The sequence below is a fragment of the Haematobia irritans genome, chromosome 3 (assembly GCF_050003625.1).
Source record: "Haematobia irritans isolate KBUSLIRL chromosome 3, ASM5000362v1, whole genome shotgun sequence".
NCBI classification, from domain to species: Eukaryota; Metazoa; Arthropoda; class Insecta; order Diptera; family Muscidae; genus Haematobia; species Haematobia irritans.
Window position 1 is genome coordinate 30,537,397 of NC_134399.1, and position 18,849 is coordinate 30,556,245.

The window sequence follows — 18,849 nt, forward strand, 5'->3', positions numbered from 1 at the left end:
GCATGGAAACAACAGCCATATGGAAGAAATTGATCTTGAAATTGGAAAATAACATTGATACTTTTCACATCACCAATTAAATTTGTGCAAGTTTATACAATTCGCAAAAAGTTTATCATTTATCTTAAAACTTGACCTGCTGTGAAAATATATCGCACGGTACACGAAAAATCAAAAAACATGTTATATACAGATTTGACCGTAGTATTATTTTTTGTTATAGTAGGTTTGTTATACTGGTTTTTTAATTCTTTATTTGAACATATGTACTTATATAAATTAGTTTTCATCGTAGTAGACTTTGTTTTTGAAATTATTGAAACTTAATTTTCTCTATTACTTTTTCATTTGTGTTTGAATTTTCAATGTTGCGGAAGGGTCTACAATTGTAAGTTCTTTAATTTAATTTGTATTACATATAATTTATTTATTGTAATTTTTAGTGAATAAACGAATTGAACAATTCCTGTTTATCAAAGGCCCTTTGGTTTTTTTTTTTTTTGGCAACATTAATAACATTTTTATTCAAATTGAAAGAATTCCGAGGAAAATCTGGTTGATTTCTCTTTTGCCTTGTGAGAAATCCAGATAATCTAAGAGTTAATTTGGAAATCATAAATGTGAACATTGACGTTTGGGTTATATCTTTGTGTAAGGATAATATAAAATATTTGTCGTTCTCCCTCTGCCGTTTGAGAGTTCCAGCGAAGTTTGATGATCATTTGTCGTTCTCTCTTTGCCGTTTGAGAGTCCCAGCGAAGTTTATTCTATATGCTTCTTAGGAGTGGAAAATCTACGTCGATTGAGATGCCTTTGGAAAGATCTCCACAACGTAACGTCAGTCAAGATCAGAGTTCCGGCTCAAAAGGCCATCCTGAATCCCACAGACAAGGCTCTGGCGATGGAAATAATCAACAGCCAGTATTAACAATAGATAGTGTAGAAGAAATATCTGCACGATTTGCAAGACAAATGGAGGAAATGCAGTCAAATTTCTTAAGGCAAATTAACGCAATGCAATCAATGGTTGAAAGCAACAATGTACAAATTAGAGACACGATTTCATCTCTAAGAAGTGAGTTTCAAAATAATGCATCTAACAATGAAATGCGGGTGAGTTTCTCGAACGCGAATAATGCAATATCAACACCATCAAATATGGGAAATTTAACCCATCTTGCCGACTCGAATTATAATATTTCAAACCCAGCTATATCCCAGATACAATTTAATACAACATTCGACAATACATATACAACTTCAACTACGTCATTCCAATCGAATATACCAAACTTTAGCCAATATACAATGCCAACGTTAACATCCGTACGTACAGGTCCGTGTTTATATCCATACCAAATTGCTAATGATTCTTCATATTTAAATCACTCACGTGCTATGCCGTATCCTACGACGTCGGGAGGTAATATTTCATTTACTCCATTGCCTCAGGACAATAACGCCAATTTGCATCGTCATAAGAAAATATATGATTTGCCAAAATTTTCGGGCTCACCTGAAGATTGGCAAACTTTTATTGAATCTTTCAATAGCACTACGGTAGAGTTTCAGTATTCTGATTTGCATAATATTATGCGTTTACGTGAATCTTTATATGGAAAGGCTCGTGAAACGGTAGAATCGCTCTTAACAAACTCTAAAAATGTAGGAGCAATTTTGGACGTTTTGGCGGAAACCTTTGGAAGGCCAGACCAGTTGATAAAGTCACAAATTCAAAAGGTGCGAGTGCTTCCCAACATAAAAGAAACTGATTTCGATGGCCTCCTGAACTTTTCTATAAAAGTGACAAATATGACAACATTTTTGCAGTCAGTAGGGGGAGATTTTCATTTGGCAAATCCAATGCTTTTAAGCGAGCTTATATCGAAATTACCGGTGTCAAAGAGAATTCACTGGGCCGAAACATGTCTAAGCTTGGGAAGTGCCCCAACTATTCTTGATTTTTCCAAGTGGTTACATGATCAAGGAAAAATCATCAACATGGTAGCTGACTCTCTGCCCATCACCTCGACCGAGAATGATAAACGATCTAAAAAGTTTGCTTGTACTAGCGCGTCTGTTGAAAGTAAAGGATGCATTTTATGCTCAAAACATTGCAAATCGTTAGGTGAATGTGGCGATTTTATAAAACTGCCTTTGGAAATTCGATGGCAAAAGGCTAAATTATTTAAAGTATGTTTTATATGTCTAAAAGGAAACCATCAATCTTCAAAATTTTTTAAGAAGAAAAAATGTGACATAAACTCTTGTATGCGGTTCCATCATCGACTATTACATAAGGACCAGAATAATATAACTCAGATTAATAACTTGACCAATAACGATGGCGTAGAACAGCCAAATTCTTCCCAGCAAACATTAGGCCGTAATTGTCTTGCTGAAATAAATCCTAGAAATTGTTCGGTTTTATTCCAAGTAATTCCTGTCAGAGTGTTTGGTCCCACGACCTCAGAAATTATCTACACGCAAAAAAATAATTCTTTCCTCCCAAACGAAATTTTAGACAAGCACAGTTCGTTTCTCATTTGCTTTTCGATGTAAGGAAGTGTATTTGGAAGAAAAGCATATACTTTTTGTGATAAACGTTTATTCTTTTCCAGGATGTAAAAACAATTTCATAAAAACTAACTCAAAAAAAATGTTTTCTTGCTAATTGCATTTTCCCTCACATCTTTCTCACATCCACGAGGTTTTTTAGTTCTTAACACCTTTTCCTGTAATACCAACAATGTAGAAGAAATTATACGATTTTATAAATTTTTAATTTTTTTTACCTTTCGCCTGGACGGAGAATCGAACCGTGGACCATGCACTTTGTAAGCCAACACACTAACCACTGAGCTATGTACCTGTTATGGTCATCAATAGATAAATATCCATATAAGTTATATTTATATAGCATAGCTTGCGGCGCCCACGAACCGAATAAACAAAGTTTATTCAACAGAAACAAACATTTTGTTTGGCACCGTGGAGCAGTGGTTGCTACGTCCGACTTGCATGCCAAGGGTCGTGGGTTCGATCCCTGCTTCGACCAAAGTTTTTTTTTTTACATATATTCCAGATATGTTCGGAAGATTCCGAAAAAATGTTCAACATTACATTGTAGTATATTACATTTTGAACTGTAAAATGTGTCTTATTAAACACCTAAAGTCAGAAAAGAACAGTGTTTTATATAAACGAAATGGACTGTGTTGTTGTTTCAAAAATAAGTTTTTTTATTGAAGAAATAATAATTTTGTAACAAACGAATTTTTTTGGTGATAAAAGTTTACAATTTTCGAAGCAATTCAAAAAACTCTAACAAAAGAAAAACATTTTCGGTACACGTTTTCCAAACGTTTTTTTTCTTTGCGTGTATGCGTTTATAGACGATGGGGCCAATGTGTCTATGATTGACGAACAGGTTGCTCGTAGCCTAGAAATTACTGGACAAAAAGATACTTTGGAATTACAGTGGATAAACAACCATGTTTCTAGAGAAGAGACACAGGTTGTAACAGTCAAAATAAGTGGGATAGAACAAGACTCAAGCAAGTACACAATGAGGAATGTTTATATTACCTCGAAACTGAACTTACCAGTTCAAACTTTTAATCCGTCCGAGATATCTGAAGAAGCTAAACAACTTAATCTTCCTGGAGTTAATTTACATGGATACACTAATATAAAACCAAAAATGATTATAAGTCTGGCGCATGCATATTTGACAGTCACGATCGATACACCTAAAGTACTCTCTCCTTCTGGACCCATAGCTGCAAAATCGAGACTTGGGTGGATAATATATGGGCCAGTTGATAAACCAAAATCAAAATACATTTCATGTCATGTTAAAAGGTCAGAAAATGAAGAAAGGTCCCAGAATGAATTGGATAATATGATGAGAGATTATTTTGGCCAAGAAACTTTCGGAATCAAGACTCCTGTGAAACCATTGGTTTCCAGAGATAACCAAAGAGCATTAGACATTTTGAATTTGAGTACTAGGAAGTATGGAGATAGATTTGAAACGGGTTTGTTGTGGCGAAATGATAACGTTTTGTTTCCGGAATCCTACGAAATGGCGTTTAAACGATTGCTTACGGTTGAGCGAAAAATGCAAAAGGATTACAAATATGCAACAGAATATTGCGCCAAAATCGATGAGTATGTACAGAAAGGGTACGCAAGAATTATGGAGGAAGAAGAAGCGAATATGAAAACCAGTAAAACATTTTATTTGCCTCATTTCGGTGTCATGAATCCGAACAAGAAAAAGATGAGATTAGTTTTTGATGCAGCGGCTGAAACCCATGGAGTATCTTTAAATAAAAATTTAATTGCTGGACCCGACTTGAACCAACCCCTTCTAAAAGTTCTTTTTAAATTCAGAGAAGAAAAAATAGCTGTTTGCGGCGACTTGAAAGAGATGTTTCATCAAATATGCATTAAGAGATCGGACCAAGATGCACAGCGTTTCCTATGGAGGGAAGGGGACCCATCAAAGCCAGTACGAAGCTATGTGATGCAATGTTTAATATTTGGAGCTACGTGTTCTCCAACAATTGCACAATATGTCAAAAATAAAAACGCTGAACAATTTGTTGATTCTTTTCCTAGAGCTGTCAAGTCAATTAAGGATAAGCACTATGTGGATGATTTTGTAGATTGCTTTGAAAGTGAAATGGAAGCTGTTCAAGTGGTTCGATCCGAGATAGAAATACATAAAGCTGGTGGTTTTGAAATGCACAATTTTGTTACCAACTCAGATTTTGTGGCGAATCAACTAGGTATTGAAATGCAAAATGATTCGGTGAATGTAGGAAAAACCGCAGAAAGGATTTTAGGAATGCATTGGCTGCCAAAATATGACAAGTTTACGTTCATATTAAAATTTCATAAAGTTCCAGAGGACGTATTGAACTTGAAACGAATACCCACAAAAAGAGAATTACTCTGCATAGCTATGTCGGTGTTTGACCCATTTGGGTTTGTTGCAAATTATATGATCGGTTCCAAAATACTGATGCAGGAAGCATGGAAGAATGGTATTGGTTGGGACGAGAAATTGCCGGAAACTATATATTCAAAATTCAAACAATGGTTGCAACAGATCACACTCAAAAAAAAGTGAACTCTCTATTTCACTAAAGCCAATTTAACTTTATATTAGTTCATAGAATCATTATGTTTGGAAAAAGTTTACTTTACTCAAATAATTTTTTGCGTACGTTAGTTAAATGAACTAAAACACAAGAAAAAATTATACAAAAATAAAGCATAAAGGTTTCCTAATTTCGTATTTCTCACAAAATAGTTCATTATTTCCTTAAATTTGTAAATTTTACCAAAAATGTGTCCATCATGAACTTCGTATGGCACTAAAGACATTCTTGCAATTTTGAACTCCAAGATTTCTCTTAAAACTACAAAATTTTCTTTAACAAGTGCAAAAACTTAGTTATGTCTAATAAAATTTCTTGAATTTGTCGAAAAATATTTACTTATTTTTACCATATCGGAGTGATGCCAGCGCTTGTAATACTGTTTAGTTAAAATTTTCTAAAAAAATTCAAAATTTTCTAAAATTAATCGAAAGTTATCTTTCCTGGTGGGTTCACTGTTTTTTCAGTGCAAAAAACTTGAATGCTTTGAAATCCCTCGATGGATGGCGTAAAAGGAAATCGATCCAACTGCACATATTCTGTGATGCGAGTGAACAAGCAGTAGCTGCTGTGGCTTACTGGCGAATAGAATATGAGGATAATTCCATAACAATAAATTTTATTATTGGCAAAACAGCATGCGCCCCCTTGAGATTTCATTCAATACCAAAGCTGGAACTACAAGGAGCGGTGTACGCAGCCCGATTAAAGAAAACCATAGCAGAATGCCATGAGATAGAATTTGACAAATGTTTTTTATGGACAGATTCTCGTACAGTGTTAAGTTGGATCAGATCGGACCAAATGAAATAAAGGGTAATTTGTTAAGAGCTTGATAACTTTTTTTTAAAAAAAAACGCATAAAATTTGCAAAATCTCATCGGTTCTTTATTTGAAACGTTAGATTGGTCCATGACATTTACTTTTTGAAGATAATTTCATTTAAATGTTGACCGCGGCTGCGTCTTAGGTGGTCCATTCGGAAAGTCCAATTTTGGGCAACTTTTTCGAGCATTTCGGCCGGAATAGCCCGAATTTCTTCGGAAATGTTGTCTTCCAAAGCTGGAATAGTTGCTGGCTTATTTCTGTAGACTTTAGACTTGACGTAGCCCCACAAAAAATAGTCTAAAGGCGTCAAATCGCATGATCTTGGTGGCCAACTTACCGGTCCATTTCTTGAGATGAATTGTTCTCCGAAGTTTTCCCTCAAAATGGCCATAGAATCGCGAGCTGTGTGGCATGTAGCGCCATCTTGTTGAAACCACATGTCAACCAAGTTCAGTTCTTCCATTTTTGGCAACAAAAAGTTTGTTAGCATCGAACGATAGCGATCGCCATTCACCGTAACGTTGCGTCCAACAGCATCTTTGAAAAAATACGGTCCAATGATTCCACCAGCGTACAAACCACACCAAACAGTGCATTTTTCGGGATGCATGGGCAGTTCTTGAACGGCTTCTGGTTGCTCTTCACTCCAAATGCGGCAATTTTGCTTATTTACGTAGCCATTCAACCAGAAATGAGCCTCATCGCTGAACAAAATTTGTCGATAAAAAAGCGGATTTTCTGCCACTGATTTTGGTAATAAAATTCAATGATTTGCAAGCGTTGCTCGTTAGTAAGTCTATTCATGATGAAATGTCAAACCATACTGAGCATCTTTCTCTTTGACACCATGTCTGAAATCCCACGTGATCTGTCAAATACTAATGCATGAAAATCCTAACCTCAAAAGAATCACCCTTTACAAGCAATATGTCGAAAATAGGGTATCCGAAATTTTGGAATATTCATATGAATCTCAGTGGCGTTGGTGTCCAACTTCAAAAAACCCAGCAGATAAAGCAACGAGAGCCCATTTCCCGTTTAAATATGACCCTGAAGATGAATGGAAAAACGGACCTGAATTTCTTATTCAATCGGAATTCGATTGGCCTAACGAATGTAATATTTTGGGAATATCTGACAGATGTAAGGAAGAGTTAAAACAAAAACATATGACGTGTGCTGCAATAGAATCTCCTAGCATCTTAGAAAAGATTGTGAACGGTAATTCCAAATATATCAAGGTACGCCGGATAGTAGCTTGGATATTAAGATTCATCAACAACACTCGTCGAGTTATTCACGGTGACGAAATATTTAGACATGAGTTGTCTGCTGAAGAGATATCCGAAGCCGAAAATCTCATCTTGATACAGATTCAGAAAGAAACTTTTTGGGAAGAATATTCAGATATAAGTAAAGGAAAGCCTGTTTCGAAATCAAGCCCTTTATTGACGTTATTACCGTTTCTGGACGAAAAAGGCATAATTCGAGCCAATGGCCGTCTTCAAAATGCGACTTGCCTTTCAGAACAAGCAAGAAACCCTGTAATACTTCCTAAAGGGCACCGATATAGCCGATGATAGTATTGTGGAATACTATCATCGGAAAAATTGTCATCAAAATTCCGCAAAGGTAATCTGTGATGTTCGGGAAAAATTTTGGATTCCATCAATAAGAAGCATACTAAGGTCAGTTGAAATGCAATGCAATTCGTGCAAACTAAGAAAAGCGAAACCCTCGCAACCGGTAATGGCAGCCTTACCTATTGATAGAGTTACACCATTTGTGCGTCCATTTTCTTATACCGGAGTGGATATCTTTGGGCCTTTTAATATTAAAATAAGAAGGTCGACAGAAAAAAGATATGTGGCATTATTCACGTGCCTGACTGTAAGAGCTGTTCATATGGAAATAGTTGCAGATTTATCTACCGATTCTTTCATTTTAAGTTTAAGAAATTTTATGAATAGAAGAGGAATTCCTTTGCAAGTGAGAAGTGACAACGGGAAAAACTTTGTTGGTCTGCAGAAAGAATTAAGAAACGAAAAAGACTTTCTGGATCATAATCAAATTAATTGTTTTTTATCTTCACTCGGAATAAAATGGATCTTTAATACCCCTGCGGATCCCAGCGCTGGTGGAGCTTGGGAGCGCTTAATACAGTCCATTAAAAAATCTCTTGAAGTATTGTTGCGTGGTCTTGATCCGAAACTCGAAGTTTTTCAAAGCCTACTGTTGGAAGCAGAAAATATTGTGAATTCTAGACCACTCACACACTTGCCTTTAAACCCAAACGATCCTGAGCCCCTTACCCCCAACCATTTTTTAATTGGAACCACCAACTCAACACAAACTCCCGCGGCGTTCGATGCCAGTTTGGTGAATTTGCGAAAACAATGGCGCATTTTAAAAAATTTAAAGAATGGCTTCTGGGGGCGATGGTTAAAGGAATATTTGCCAGATCTAACCAGAAGGGTTAAATGGTGTGTGCCTTCAGAAAAACTTCAAATTGGGGATCTTGTTATTGTCTGTGACAGTAATCTACCCAGATCAAAATGGAAACGAGGCAGAATATTGGAAACCTATTGTGGAAGTGATGGTGTAGCTAGATCTGCAGATGTAAAAACACAAGATGGAATTTTCAAAAGACCAATATCGAAGCTGGCCAAATTGGATTTTGAATAGTGGTGAATTTCCGCACGTCAATTCACGGGGGCGGGGATGTTATATACAGATTTGACCGTAGTATTATTTTTTGTTATAGTAGGTTTGTTATACTGGTTTTTTAATTCTTTATTTGAACATATGTACTTATATAAATTAGTTTTCATCGTAGTAGACTTTGTTTTTGAAATTATTGAAACTTAATTTTCTCTATTACTTTTTCATTTGTGTTTGAATTTTCAATGTTGCGGAAGGGTCTACAATTGTAAGTTCTTTAATTTAATTTGTATTACATATAATTTATTTATTGTAATTTTTAGTGAATAAACGAATTGAACAATTCCTGTTTATCAAAGGCCCTTTGGTTTTTTTGGCAACATTAATAACAAAACAAAACAGCGTTCCACGCTGTTTGTTACTATAAAGGCAATTAAATCAATATTTAGTGATATTGGAAACTGAAAACTGAAAATCTCGATAAGATCTGATTAGAAATGTGAATCCAACACTCAAAAAAAAGGGATCTTACAATTTCACTAAAGCCAATTTAACTTAATTTTAATTCATGGAATTATTATATTTGGAGAAAGTTTCCTTTACTCTTATAATTTTTTGAGTACGTTAGTTAAAACCGAGGAAAAATATATACACAAATGAAGCATAGAGGTTAACTAAATTTGTGTCTTCCACAAAACAGTTCAGAATTTCTTAAAATTTGCCAATTTTAATACAAATGCGTTCATCATGAACTTCGTATGTCACTAAAGACATTCTTGCATTTTTGAACTCCAATTTTTTTCCTTGAAACTACAAATTTTTCTTTAACACGTGAAAAAACTTAATTACGTCTAATAAATTTTCTTCAATTTTTGGAAAAATATTCGCTTATTTTAATGATATCGGCGTGATGCCAGCGTTTGTATTACTGTTTTGTTAAAATTTTCTAAAAATGTTCAACATTTTCTAAAATTAACCGAAAGTTTTCTTCCTGGTGGGTTCACTGTATTTTCAGTGAACTTGATCACTACCTTAGGGTGGAGAAGTTAAGAAATTTTCATGGGATAATAATAGTTCCCGCAGGATAAACTTCTGATTAAAATTATTACTGGCAACACTAAGTTGAAATGGGAAAATATTTATTACAATTTTTAACCATAATATGAATTTTTGGCTCTTTTTTGTAACTCCATTAGTCTGACACTAACTTAACTTATTTATTTTTACTTCCTTTGTTTTTTTTTATAGATCGTACTCTATTATGGCGTTTATATAAACGATCATTAAAAGGTGTTGAGAAAACAAAGGAATTGATTGAAGTGAACTATAGCATACGTTTAAAAAATCCACATATTTTTGCAAATCGTGATCCAACAGACAAAGATACCGAGAATACATATGCCTTTGCGTAAGTATACAATAGGTTAGGTGGCAGCCCGATGTATCAGGCTCACTTGGACTATTCAGTCCATTGTGATGCCACATTGGTGAACTTCTCTCTTATCACTGAGTGCTGCCCGATTTCATGTTAAGCTCAATGACAAGGGACCTCCTTTTTATAGCCAAGTCCGAACGGCGTTCCACCTTGCAGTGAAACCACTTAGAGAAGCTTTGAAACCCTCAGAAATGTCACCAGCATTACTGAGGTGGGATAATCCACCGCTGAAAAACTTTTTGGTGTTCGGTCGTAGCAGGAATCGAACCCACGACCTTGTGTATGCAAGGCGGGCATGCTAACCATTGCACCACGGTGGGTGTTAAATCTAATAACAAGATATCCAAGATGTCCGTCCGTCCGCCCGTTCGCCAGTTGAAACAATATAACGAATTGACTTGAATTGACTTTTAATTGTCCTGTAATCGGAGTTTTTATCGGAGGAACTGTGAGTTCATAATTGGAAAAAAGTCGTACACAAATATAGTGCACAATTTAACACAAAACAAGTATATACGGCCGGAAGTTCGGCCAGGCCGAAGCTTATGTATCCTCCACCATGGATTGCATAGAAACTTCTTCTAAAGACTGTCATCCACAATCGAATTACTTGGGATGCGGTAACATTTGCAAGGTATCTTAAAACCTCCTAACACCGCCTTCTAAATTGTAAGTAAGTCCACGCGTTGTATATATTAAATAAAACAAGTAAGGAAAGTCTAAAGTCGGGCGGGGCCGACTATATTATACCCTGCACCACTTTGTAGATCTAAATTTTCGATACCATATCACACACATATTTGGCACAATTATGTGTTTTGGCTCAAACTAGAACCCTATTGATTTTGGAAGAAATCGGTTAAAATTTAGATATAGCTCCCATATATATATATATATATATATATATATATATATATATATATATATATATATATATATATATATATATATATATATATATATATATATATATATATATATATATATATATATATATATATATATATATATATATATATATATATATATATATATATATATATATATATATATATATATATATATATATATATATATATATATATATATATATATATATATATATATATATATATATATATATATGGGAGCTATATCTAAATTTTAGCCGATTTCTTCCAAAATCAATAGGGTTCTAGTTTGAGCCAAAACACATAATTGTGCCAAATTTGAAGTCGATTGGACTAAAACTGCGACCTAGACTTGGATTACAAAAATGTGTTCACGGGCAGACGGACATCGCTATATCGATTCAGGAGCCAACCTTGAGCATTTTTGCCAGACACCATGTGTCTATCTCGTCTCCTTCTGGGTGTTGCAAACATATGCACTAACTTATAATACCCTGTTCCACAGTGTGGCGCAGGGTATAAAAAAAACCGTATATAATTCAGTTTGACAAAATTTTGTATAGAAATTAAATTTTAACAAAATTTTCTATAGAAATAAAATTTTGACAAAATTTTCTATGGAAATAAAATTTTGACAAAATTTTCTATAGAAATAAAGTTTTGACAAAATTTTCAATAGAAATAAAATTTTGGTAGATTATTTTCGGCTCGAGTGGCAACCATGATTATGAACCGATATGAACCAATTTTTGTGTGATTGGGGATTGGCTATATATAACTATAGACCGATATGGACCAATTTTGGTATGGTTGTTAGCGGCCACATACTAACACCACGTTCCAAATTTCAACCGGATCGGATGTTAGAGACATATACTAACACCATGTTTCAAATTTCAACCGGATCGGATGAAACTTGCTTCTCTTAGAGGCTCCGGGGGTCAAATCTGGAGAACGGTTTATATGGGGGCTATATATAATTATCGACCGATATGGACCAATTCAGGCACGGTTGTAAGAGACATTTTCTAACACCATGTTCCAAATTTCAACCGGATTGGATGAAATGTGCTTCTCTTAGAGGCTCCGCAAGCCAAATCTGGTGATGGGGGCTATATATAATTATGAACCTACGTGGACCAATTTTTGCATGGATGTTAGAGACCATATACTAACGCCACGTTCCACATTTGAACCGGATCGGATGAAGTTTGTTCCTCCAAGAGGCTCCGGGGTTCAAATCTGGAGAACGGTTTATATGGAGAACGGTTTATATATATAATTATCGACCGATGGTTAGGTTAGGTTAGGTAATGTGGCAGCCCGATGTATCAGGCTCACTTAGACTATTCAGTCCATTGTGATACCACAATGGTGAACTTCTCTCTTATCACTGAGTGCTGCCCGATTCCATGTTAAGCTCAATGACAAGGGACCTCCTTTTCATAGCCGAACATTCCAGTGAACATTCCCGAACATTCCAGTGAAACCACTTAAAGAAGCTTTGAAACCCTCAGAAATGACACCAGCATTACTGAGGTGGGATAATCCACCGCTGAAAAACTTTTTGGTATTCGGTCGTAGCAGGAATCGAACCCACGACCTTCTGTATGCAAGGCGGGCATGCTAACCATTGCACCACGGTGGCTCGACCGATATGGACCAATTCTGGCACAGTTGTAAGAGACATTTTCTAACACCATGTTCCAAATTTCAATCGGATTGGATGAAATGTGCTTCTCCGCAAGCCAAATCTGGTGATCGGTTTATATGGGGGCTATATATAATTATGAACCGATGTAGACCAATTTTTGCATGGTTGTTGGAGACCATATAGCACAACCATGTACCAAATTTCAGCAGGATCGAATGAAATTTGCTTCTCTTTGAGGCTCCGCAAGCCAAATCTGGCTATCGGTTTATATAAGGGCTATATATAATTATGACCCGATGTAGACCAATTTTTGCATGGTTGTTGGAGACCATATAGCACAACCATGTACCAAATTTCAGTAGGATCGAATGAAATTTTGCTTCTCTTTGAGGCTCCGCAAGCCAAATCTGGGGATTGGTTTATATGGGAGCTATATATAATTATGGACCGATGTAGACCAATTTTTGCATTGTTGTTAGAGACCATATATCAACACCATGTACCAAATTTCAGCCAGATCGGATGAAATATACTTCTCTTAGAGGCTCTGCAAGCCAAATCTGAGGGTTCGTTTATATGGGGGCTATACGTCAAAGTGGACCGATATGGCCCATTTGCAATACCATCCGACCTACATCAATAACAACTACTTGTGCCAAGTTTCAAGTCGATAGCTTGTTTCGTTCAGAGGTTAGCGTGATTTCAATAGACGGACGGACGGACAGGCTTAGATCGACTCAGAATTTCACCACGACCCAGAATATACATACTTTGTTACAAAGGGAATGACAAAGTTTATATACCCCCCATCCTATGGTGGAGGGTACACGCAGAGAAGGAATATGATCACCTCAAACATGTTTCAAGAGCAAAATGTTATTTTTGTATGGTAACCATGTAACATGTTTGTCACTAAAATGTTATTTTCTCGTCAAATATAACCTGCTTGCCGAAATCAGATACATGCTTTCCGAGAAAATAACATGGTTGCGAAAACCATGTTACATGGTCACCACCCAAAAATAACATTTTGCTCTTAATACATGGTTGAGGTGATTATATTCCTTCTCTGGGTGTATAAAAATAAAAATAGTTCATATTTTTCTAAAATGGGAGAAGTTTACTTAAATGGTTTTCAAAAGTCTCAAAAGAGTAAATTTTAAAAAATTATCATTTTTAAAAAATTATCCACAATATGGCAAAAATAATTAACTTAATTGTAACGTGTTGCACACGCACAGAAAAAACATGTTTGGACATGGTTGCCGCATCCATTTAATGCTTATTTAGAGTATGTAATTGTCGCGAAAACCATGTATTTTGTCTTTGTAAAAATAATTTTCGAGCGGAGAAAAATATATGTTGGCAATAAGCATTTAAATGGTTCTCAAATGCCGCAAACATGTTCTATTATTTAAATGATAGAATTTGAGACCATTATATGGTCAGGAAAATCATGTATCTGACCATTCAATTTTTTTACTTTTTTGCAGAGAAAAAAATATTTTTATAGTTTACGTATAGACATGTCTACAACCATTACATGGCCATAAAGACCATGTACATTGTTTTCGTGACCATTTAATTTTTTAATTTTTTTGCAGCGACAAGAATTTTATAAAAACATTGAGCAGGTACACACGATTTTCATTTTGCGCGTCAGTCGTGTGTTGATTGTTTCTTGGAATGGACGGAGAATACGGAATTATTGTGTTTTGTGTTAATTTATTTATTCAGAAATGGCACGTGGTTTTATGTGAATACCAAAAAGGAAAGTGTAATTGAAAAAATATACCTGGTTTTTGTTCTGCATTTTGATATATGGTATAATTTATTTTTATTTGCAGTTACATGATGTCTGCGTATGTACATTTGATGGGCACGAAGTAAATATGGAATGATTAGAGAATGACTAGAGTGTGTAAAAATATGTGAAGTTTGCTTGCACGACATTATAAATACAAATAAACAATGAATTAGTTTGTAAATAAATAAAAACAAATAAATAAAGTTGATTTTGTGTTTTCTTTTCTCAAGTGGCGTCCTTTTTTCGACGACGAAAAAAGTTTTTTCATAAAAATCAAAACATTTTAGGTTGTGACCATGTTCTTTTAACTAGAAGAAAAACATTTTTGACGAATAACATAACATTTTAGATCGTGACCATTGTCTTTTAATGGAAACAAAATTCTTTTAATCAATATAATAACATTTTAGATGAGGACAATTGTATTTTTCTTAGAACCATGTTCACTGAGCCAACATGGTTGCAGGTTAAAATGTTACATGGTCGCCGCAAAAATAGCTGCTATCATATTATTTTGCTCTTCGAATATGATTGTGGCAATCATGTTTCTTCTCTGCGTGCACTTAGAAAACTATTGTTGTTAAGATAAGTAAGAGGGGTAATCGGGACAAGAGCTATGGAGACGTATACCTTTTTACCGATGTTTGAGTGGACTGTATGTGGAGCAGGTTGCTGAAGTCGACTTCCGAGACGCAAGGGGCTTCAATAAGAGGAATTCAATATTTGAAAACTGAGCCAGACACAATATCTCTCGGAAAGAGATATCATGGGCAATGGATAGAGAAGTGAAAAAAGAGGGTATTTTGCTTTTATGTAAAAACATTTCTTATAAAATGCAAATTTAAAAGTTGGCATCGTTACCCCTGGAGGACTTGACGGTATCGTCATTCCAGTCTTCAGCACCGGCAGCAGCCACACCAATAGCACCTTCTTCAGCCCAGTTGGAGGCTTCATCAACGGGATGATAAACAAGCTCTTCAACCTTAGCGGCGGGCATAAGTTCCTTAGCAGCAGCTTCTTCCTTTTCAGCTTCCTCAGGATCACGGTAGAAAAACAAGTCAACAAGAACGTTCCATTTCATGTTGGGGGAGATGGTTCCACGCAAACGGAGAACTTCACGAGACAACAACCACAACATCAAACCAATGGAGTGGGGTGATTTGTTGTTGCATGGAATAGCAATATCGATGTAACGCAAAGGAGAATCGGTATTGACGAAAGTAATAACGGGGATGTTGGCATAAGAAGCTTCCATGATGGGTTAATGGTCAGTCATGGGATCGGTGACAACCAACAAACGTGGTTCACGGAAAGCAGGTTGAATTTGATTGGTGAATGCACCAGGTGTGAAACGACCGGAAATGGGGGTAGTGTCGGTGTATTTAGCGAACTTCAACACAGCACGTTGACCAATAGGACGAGAAGAGATCACGAAGATATCTTATGGATGTTCGATGGCGGCAATAATAGCACGTGCAGCCAAGACCAATTTTTCCCAGGACATTGCCAATGTTAATGATGTTAACACCATCAGTGCGGCGCTGGTAGACGTATTGTTCCATTTGGAAATTGACGGTCTCAGAGCCCAAATGGGTAGTAGCTACCAACATTTTGGTAACATCTTCCTCTTTGAGGGACAAAATATCTAAACTTCCCGACATTTTAACGTATTAAGAGTAACGCAACGTTGTGGATGCCACTGGGAGCTGAAATATGTTAGGTTTAAGTTCGGGTATATTTGGGATTCTTGTATGTGCTCACCGTTTTAATGTGTAAATGTAAGTGGCTGAGTTTTCTTCTTTCACTTGCCAAGAAATATTTCAATAATAATTTACAATTCACAATAATGCACAGTGGTTTTAAAACTAGAGTAATTCATTGTATCTTTGATTATTAATAATTGTATGGATGTTATATGTGTATCAGAGACTTGGCTTTGTGAAACTGTCTCCGACAACTTTTTGAGTATTCATGGCTACGAATTATACAGGAATGATAGAATACGTCGAGGAGACGGTGTTAAATAGGTTAGGTTATGTGGCAGCCCAATGTATCAGGCTCACTTAGACTATTCAGTCCATGGTGATACCACAGTGGTGAACTTCTCTCTTATCACTGAGTGCTGCCCGATTCCATGTTAAGCTCAATGACAAGGGACCTCCTTTTTATAGCCGAGTCCGAGCGGCGTTCCACATTCCAGTGAAACCACTTAGAGAAGCTTTGAAACCCTCAGAAATGTCACCAGCATTACTGAGGAGGAATAATCCACCGCTGAAAAACTTTTTGGTGTTCGGTCGTAGCAGGAATCGAACCCACCACCTTGTGTATGCAAGGCGGGCATGCTAACCATTGCACCACGGTGGCTCCCATGGTGCAATGGTTAGCATGGTTATATTGATATAGTAGAGTATGATTTAAGTGTTGAAGGGTATAGTCGGCCCTACCCGACTTTGGACTTTCCTTAGAGAGATTTTACTTCTTGAGAAACTACAAGTCACAAAATTTAATTCTCGATTTCTTATTTTCAGACACATAATCCCTCTAACAGAATTAACACCTACAAATTTTCATGTAACCGTTGTACATTTCTTTAATCCAGAGCCAAAAATGGTAAATGTCATAGCAATTATTTAATCGCTTGGATTATTTAGAAATTAATCCTCTCTCTTCTCTCCTCTCACGTTTAGATTCATTTCACTGAAGATATTAAGACCTACATAATGATAAATGATAGTCGTTTCTGTCGACCTGATGTATTGATCGATGGTAACAAAGGCAAAATATCTGATGGGGAAGTTTTGATTGTCGACTTGGATGGTGTTACAATGAAATTTATGGCATGCTGTACATTTCGAACTATGATGGTTATCTTCAAATATCTCTATCAAGCCTTTCCGGATACGGTTAAGGCGATACATCTAATTAACTGTCCCACTTACATTAATAAAATATTGGCCATAATTAAGCCATTTATGAGCAAGGACCTGTATGCGTTGGTAAGAATTATATCATAATTTTATACAGATCACTACACAGCCCTGGTTCACAAAGTCATTGCCAACGCAATGTTATCTCTTTAATTTTTTTTTAACGAAAGCGTTTTATTTTTTCTTTTCTCTAGATAATATGTCACACTGAAGGTTTAGATAGCCTATATCAGCATGTTCCAAAAGATATGCTACCTAATGAATATGGTGGCCGAGCTGGAGAGTTAAAGGCACTAGCCAATCGGTATAGGGAAACACTAATGAATCAAAGGTATAGCAAATATTATAAATTAATCATTTAATAATTTTGACCTATTTTTTTTATAGGGATTTATTAATGGATTCGGACTATTGGAAACTAAATAAATAGTGAAAATGTCAATTTGGATTTTTTTTTGTAACATTCACATAATTTTTATGTTAGTCTGATATCAATGCAGGCTGGTTTAATGTACAAATTCTTTATACTACAAATTATTACAGCCTCAATTCGACCTTATTGGACAATAAGATTAAGGCAATTGATACTATTAGGTTATTGAAAAGAAAATGCCAGATACCAATCTAAACAAGCCTGACTATACACAGGTTTCATCGCTGGCTAATTCAAATTGCCATAGACTTTAGTGTAAATCTAGCGGTGGGATATAATTCATTTTAGGATTTATATTATGCTAATTTCTTATTGAAATTACATACGAGAATTATTCTTTCCAAATTGAAGAATTTTTCACCATCATTGTGCATCATCTTTTCATATACCCACAATCACTTAATTTTATTTTTTGATAGATAAAATAAAATAATCATAGCATTATAAAACTACTAAAGGTACTACATCACAGTCAGCTGTCCACAGCTAAGTACATCCAACTGTCAAAAACATGTCTTGTTACTATTGGTTACATTTTACATTCCACAGATTACTATTGTCAAAAATGTGTATGGTTACTATTGGTTACAGAGGTAACTATTGGTTACTTAGGTTACTATTGGTAACTAACATTAAAATATAAACAAAACAAATTGAAAATATTTAATATCTTTTGTTTACTAACATTACAATTATAAACAAAACTGACATTTGGATGTACTTGAATTCTGTTTTTTTTTTGTAATACTGCAACTACCTGGGAATTATTGTACCATGAATCATTGTAATAAAAATTCGACAAATCTCCACATTTATAATTTTTCTTAAATAATGGGAAACTACACCCAGAAAAAAAAGTGAACCCACCATGAAAGAAAATGTAGTTTTTTAGGAAATTTTAATTAAAATATTTTCCAAATTGTAAAATGTTACAAATAAGTTAATAATTTTTGTCAAATTGAAAAAAAAAATGTTAAAAATAATAGATTTTTTTTCTGTTGTTTAAGAAAATTTTATATATTGAAAAAAAAAAACTGGAATTA

At 35.3% G+C, this 18,849-nt stretch overlaps 3 protein-coding genes and 1 pseudogene across 3 annotated transcripts; 3 read left to right on the forward strand and 1 right to left on the reverse strand.

Moving 5' to 3' along the window:
- The first annotated feature begins 807 nt into the window (after nt 1-807).
- On the forward strand, nt 808-7,579 carry LOC142230820 (uncharacterized). Its single transcript, XM_075301445.1, has 5 exons — nt 808-2,193; nt 2,245-2,386; nt 3,396-5,136; nt 5,639-5,863; nt 6,940-7,579. The coding sequence occupies exons 1-5, from the start codon at nt 808-810 to the stop codon at nt 7,577-7,579; spliced, it is 4,134 nt and encodes a 1,377-aa protein (XP_075157560.1).
- A 118-nt stretch (nt 7,580-7,697) lies between these two features.
- Nucleotides 7,698-8,684, forward strand: LOC142230821 (uncharacterized). Its single transcript, XM_075301446.1, has one exon. It carries the CDS (start codon nt 7,698-7,700, stop codon nt 8,682-8,684), a length of 987 nt encoding a protein of 328 aa, XP_075157561.1.
- Nucleotides 8,685-8,720: 36 nt separating this feature from the next.
- On the forward strand, nt 8,721-17,762 carry LOC142230822 (alpha-tocopherol transfer protein-like). Its single transcript, XM_075301447.1, has 6 exons — nt 8,721-8,766; nt 8,984-9,073; nt 9,909-10,068; nt 16,975-17,056; nt 17,134-17,442; nt 17,568-17,762. Exons 1-6 carry the CDS (start codon nt 8,721-8,723, stop codon nt 17,733-17,735), a joined length of 855 nt encoding a protein of 284 aa, XP_075157562.1. The 3' UTR covers nt 17,736-17,762.
- Nucleotides 15,288-16,146, reverse strand: LOC142228836 (small ribosomal subunit protein uS2-like; annotated as a pseudogene).
- Nucleotides 17,763-18,849: the final 1,087 nt, after the last annotated feature.

Bases quoted from the DNA above. Each gene is read 5' to 3' on its own strand.
- LOC142230820 (XM_075301445.1), top strand. From the start codon at position 808: ATGCCTTTGGAAAGATCTCCACAACGTAACGTCAGTCAAGATCAGAGT. The intron at 2,194-2,244 runs GTATGTTTTATA...AAATTTTTTAAG, and splicing joins AAAAGGCTAAATTATTTAAA to AAGAAAAAATGTGACATAAA. The intron at 5,864-6,939 runs GTACGCAGCCCG...TGTCGAAAATAG, and splicing joins CTGGAACTACAAGGAGCGGT to GGTATCCGAAATTTTGGAAT.
- LOC142230822 (XM_075301447.1), top strand. From the start codon at position 8,721: ATGTTATATACAGATTTGACCGTAGTATTATTTTTTGTTATAGTAG. The intron at 9,074-9,908 runs GTTTGTTACTAT...TTTTTTTTATAG, and splicing joins ACAAAACAGCGTTCCACGCT to ATCGTACTCTATTATGGCGT. The intron at 17,057-17,133 runs GTAAATGTCATA...TCTCACGTTTAG, and splicing joins TTAATCCAGAGCCAAAAATG to ATTCATTTCACTGAAGATAT.
- LOC142230821 (XM_075301446.1), top strand. From the start codon at position 7,698: ATGCAATGCAATTCGTGCAAACTAAGAAAAGCGAAACCCTCGCAACCG.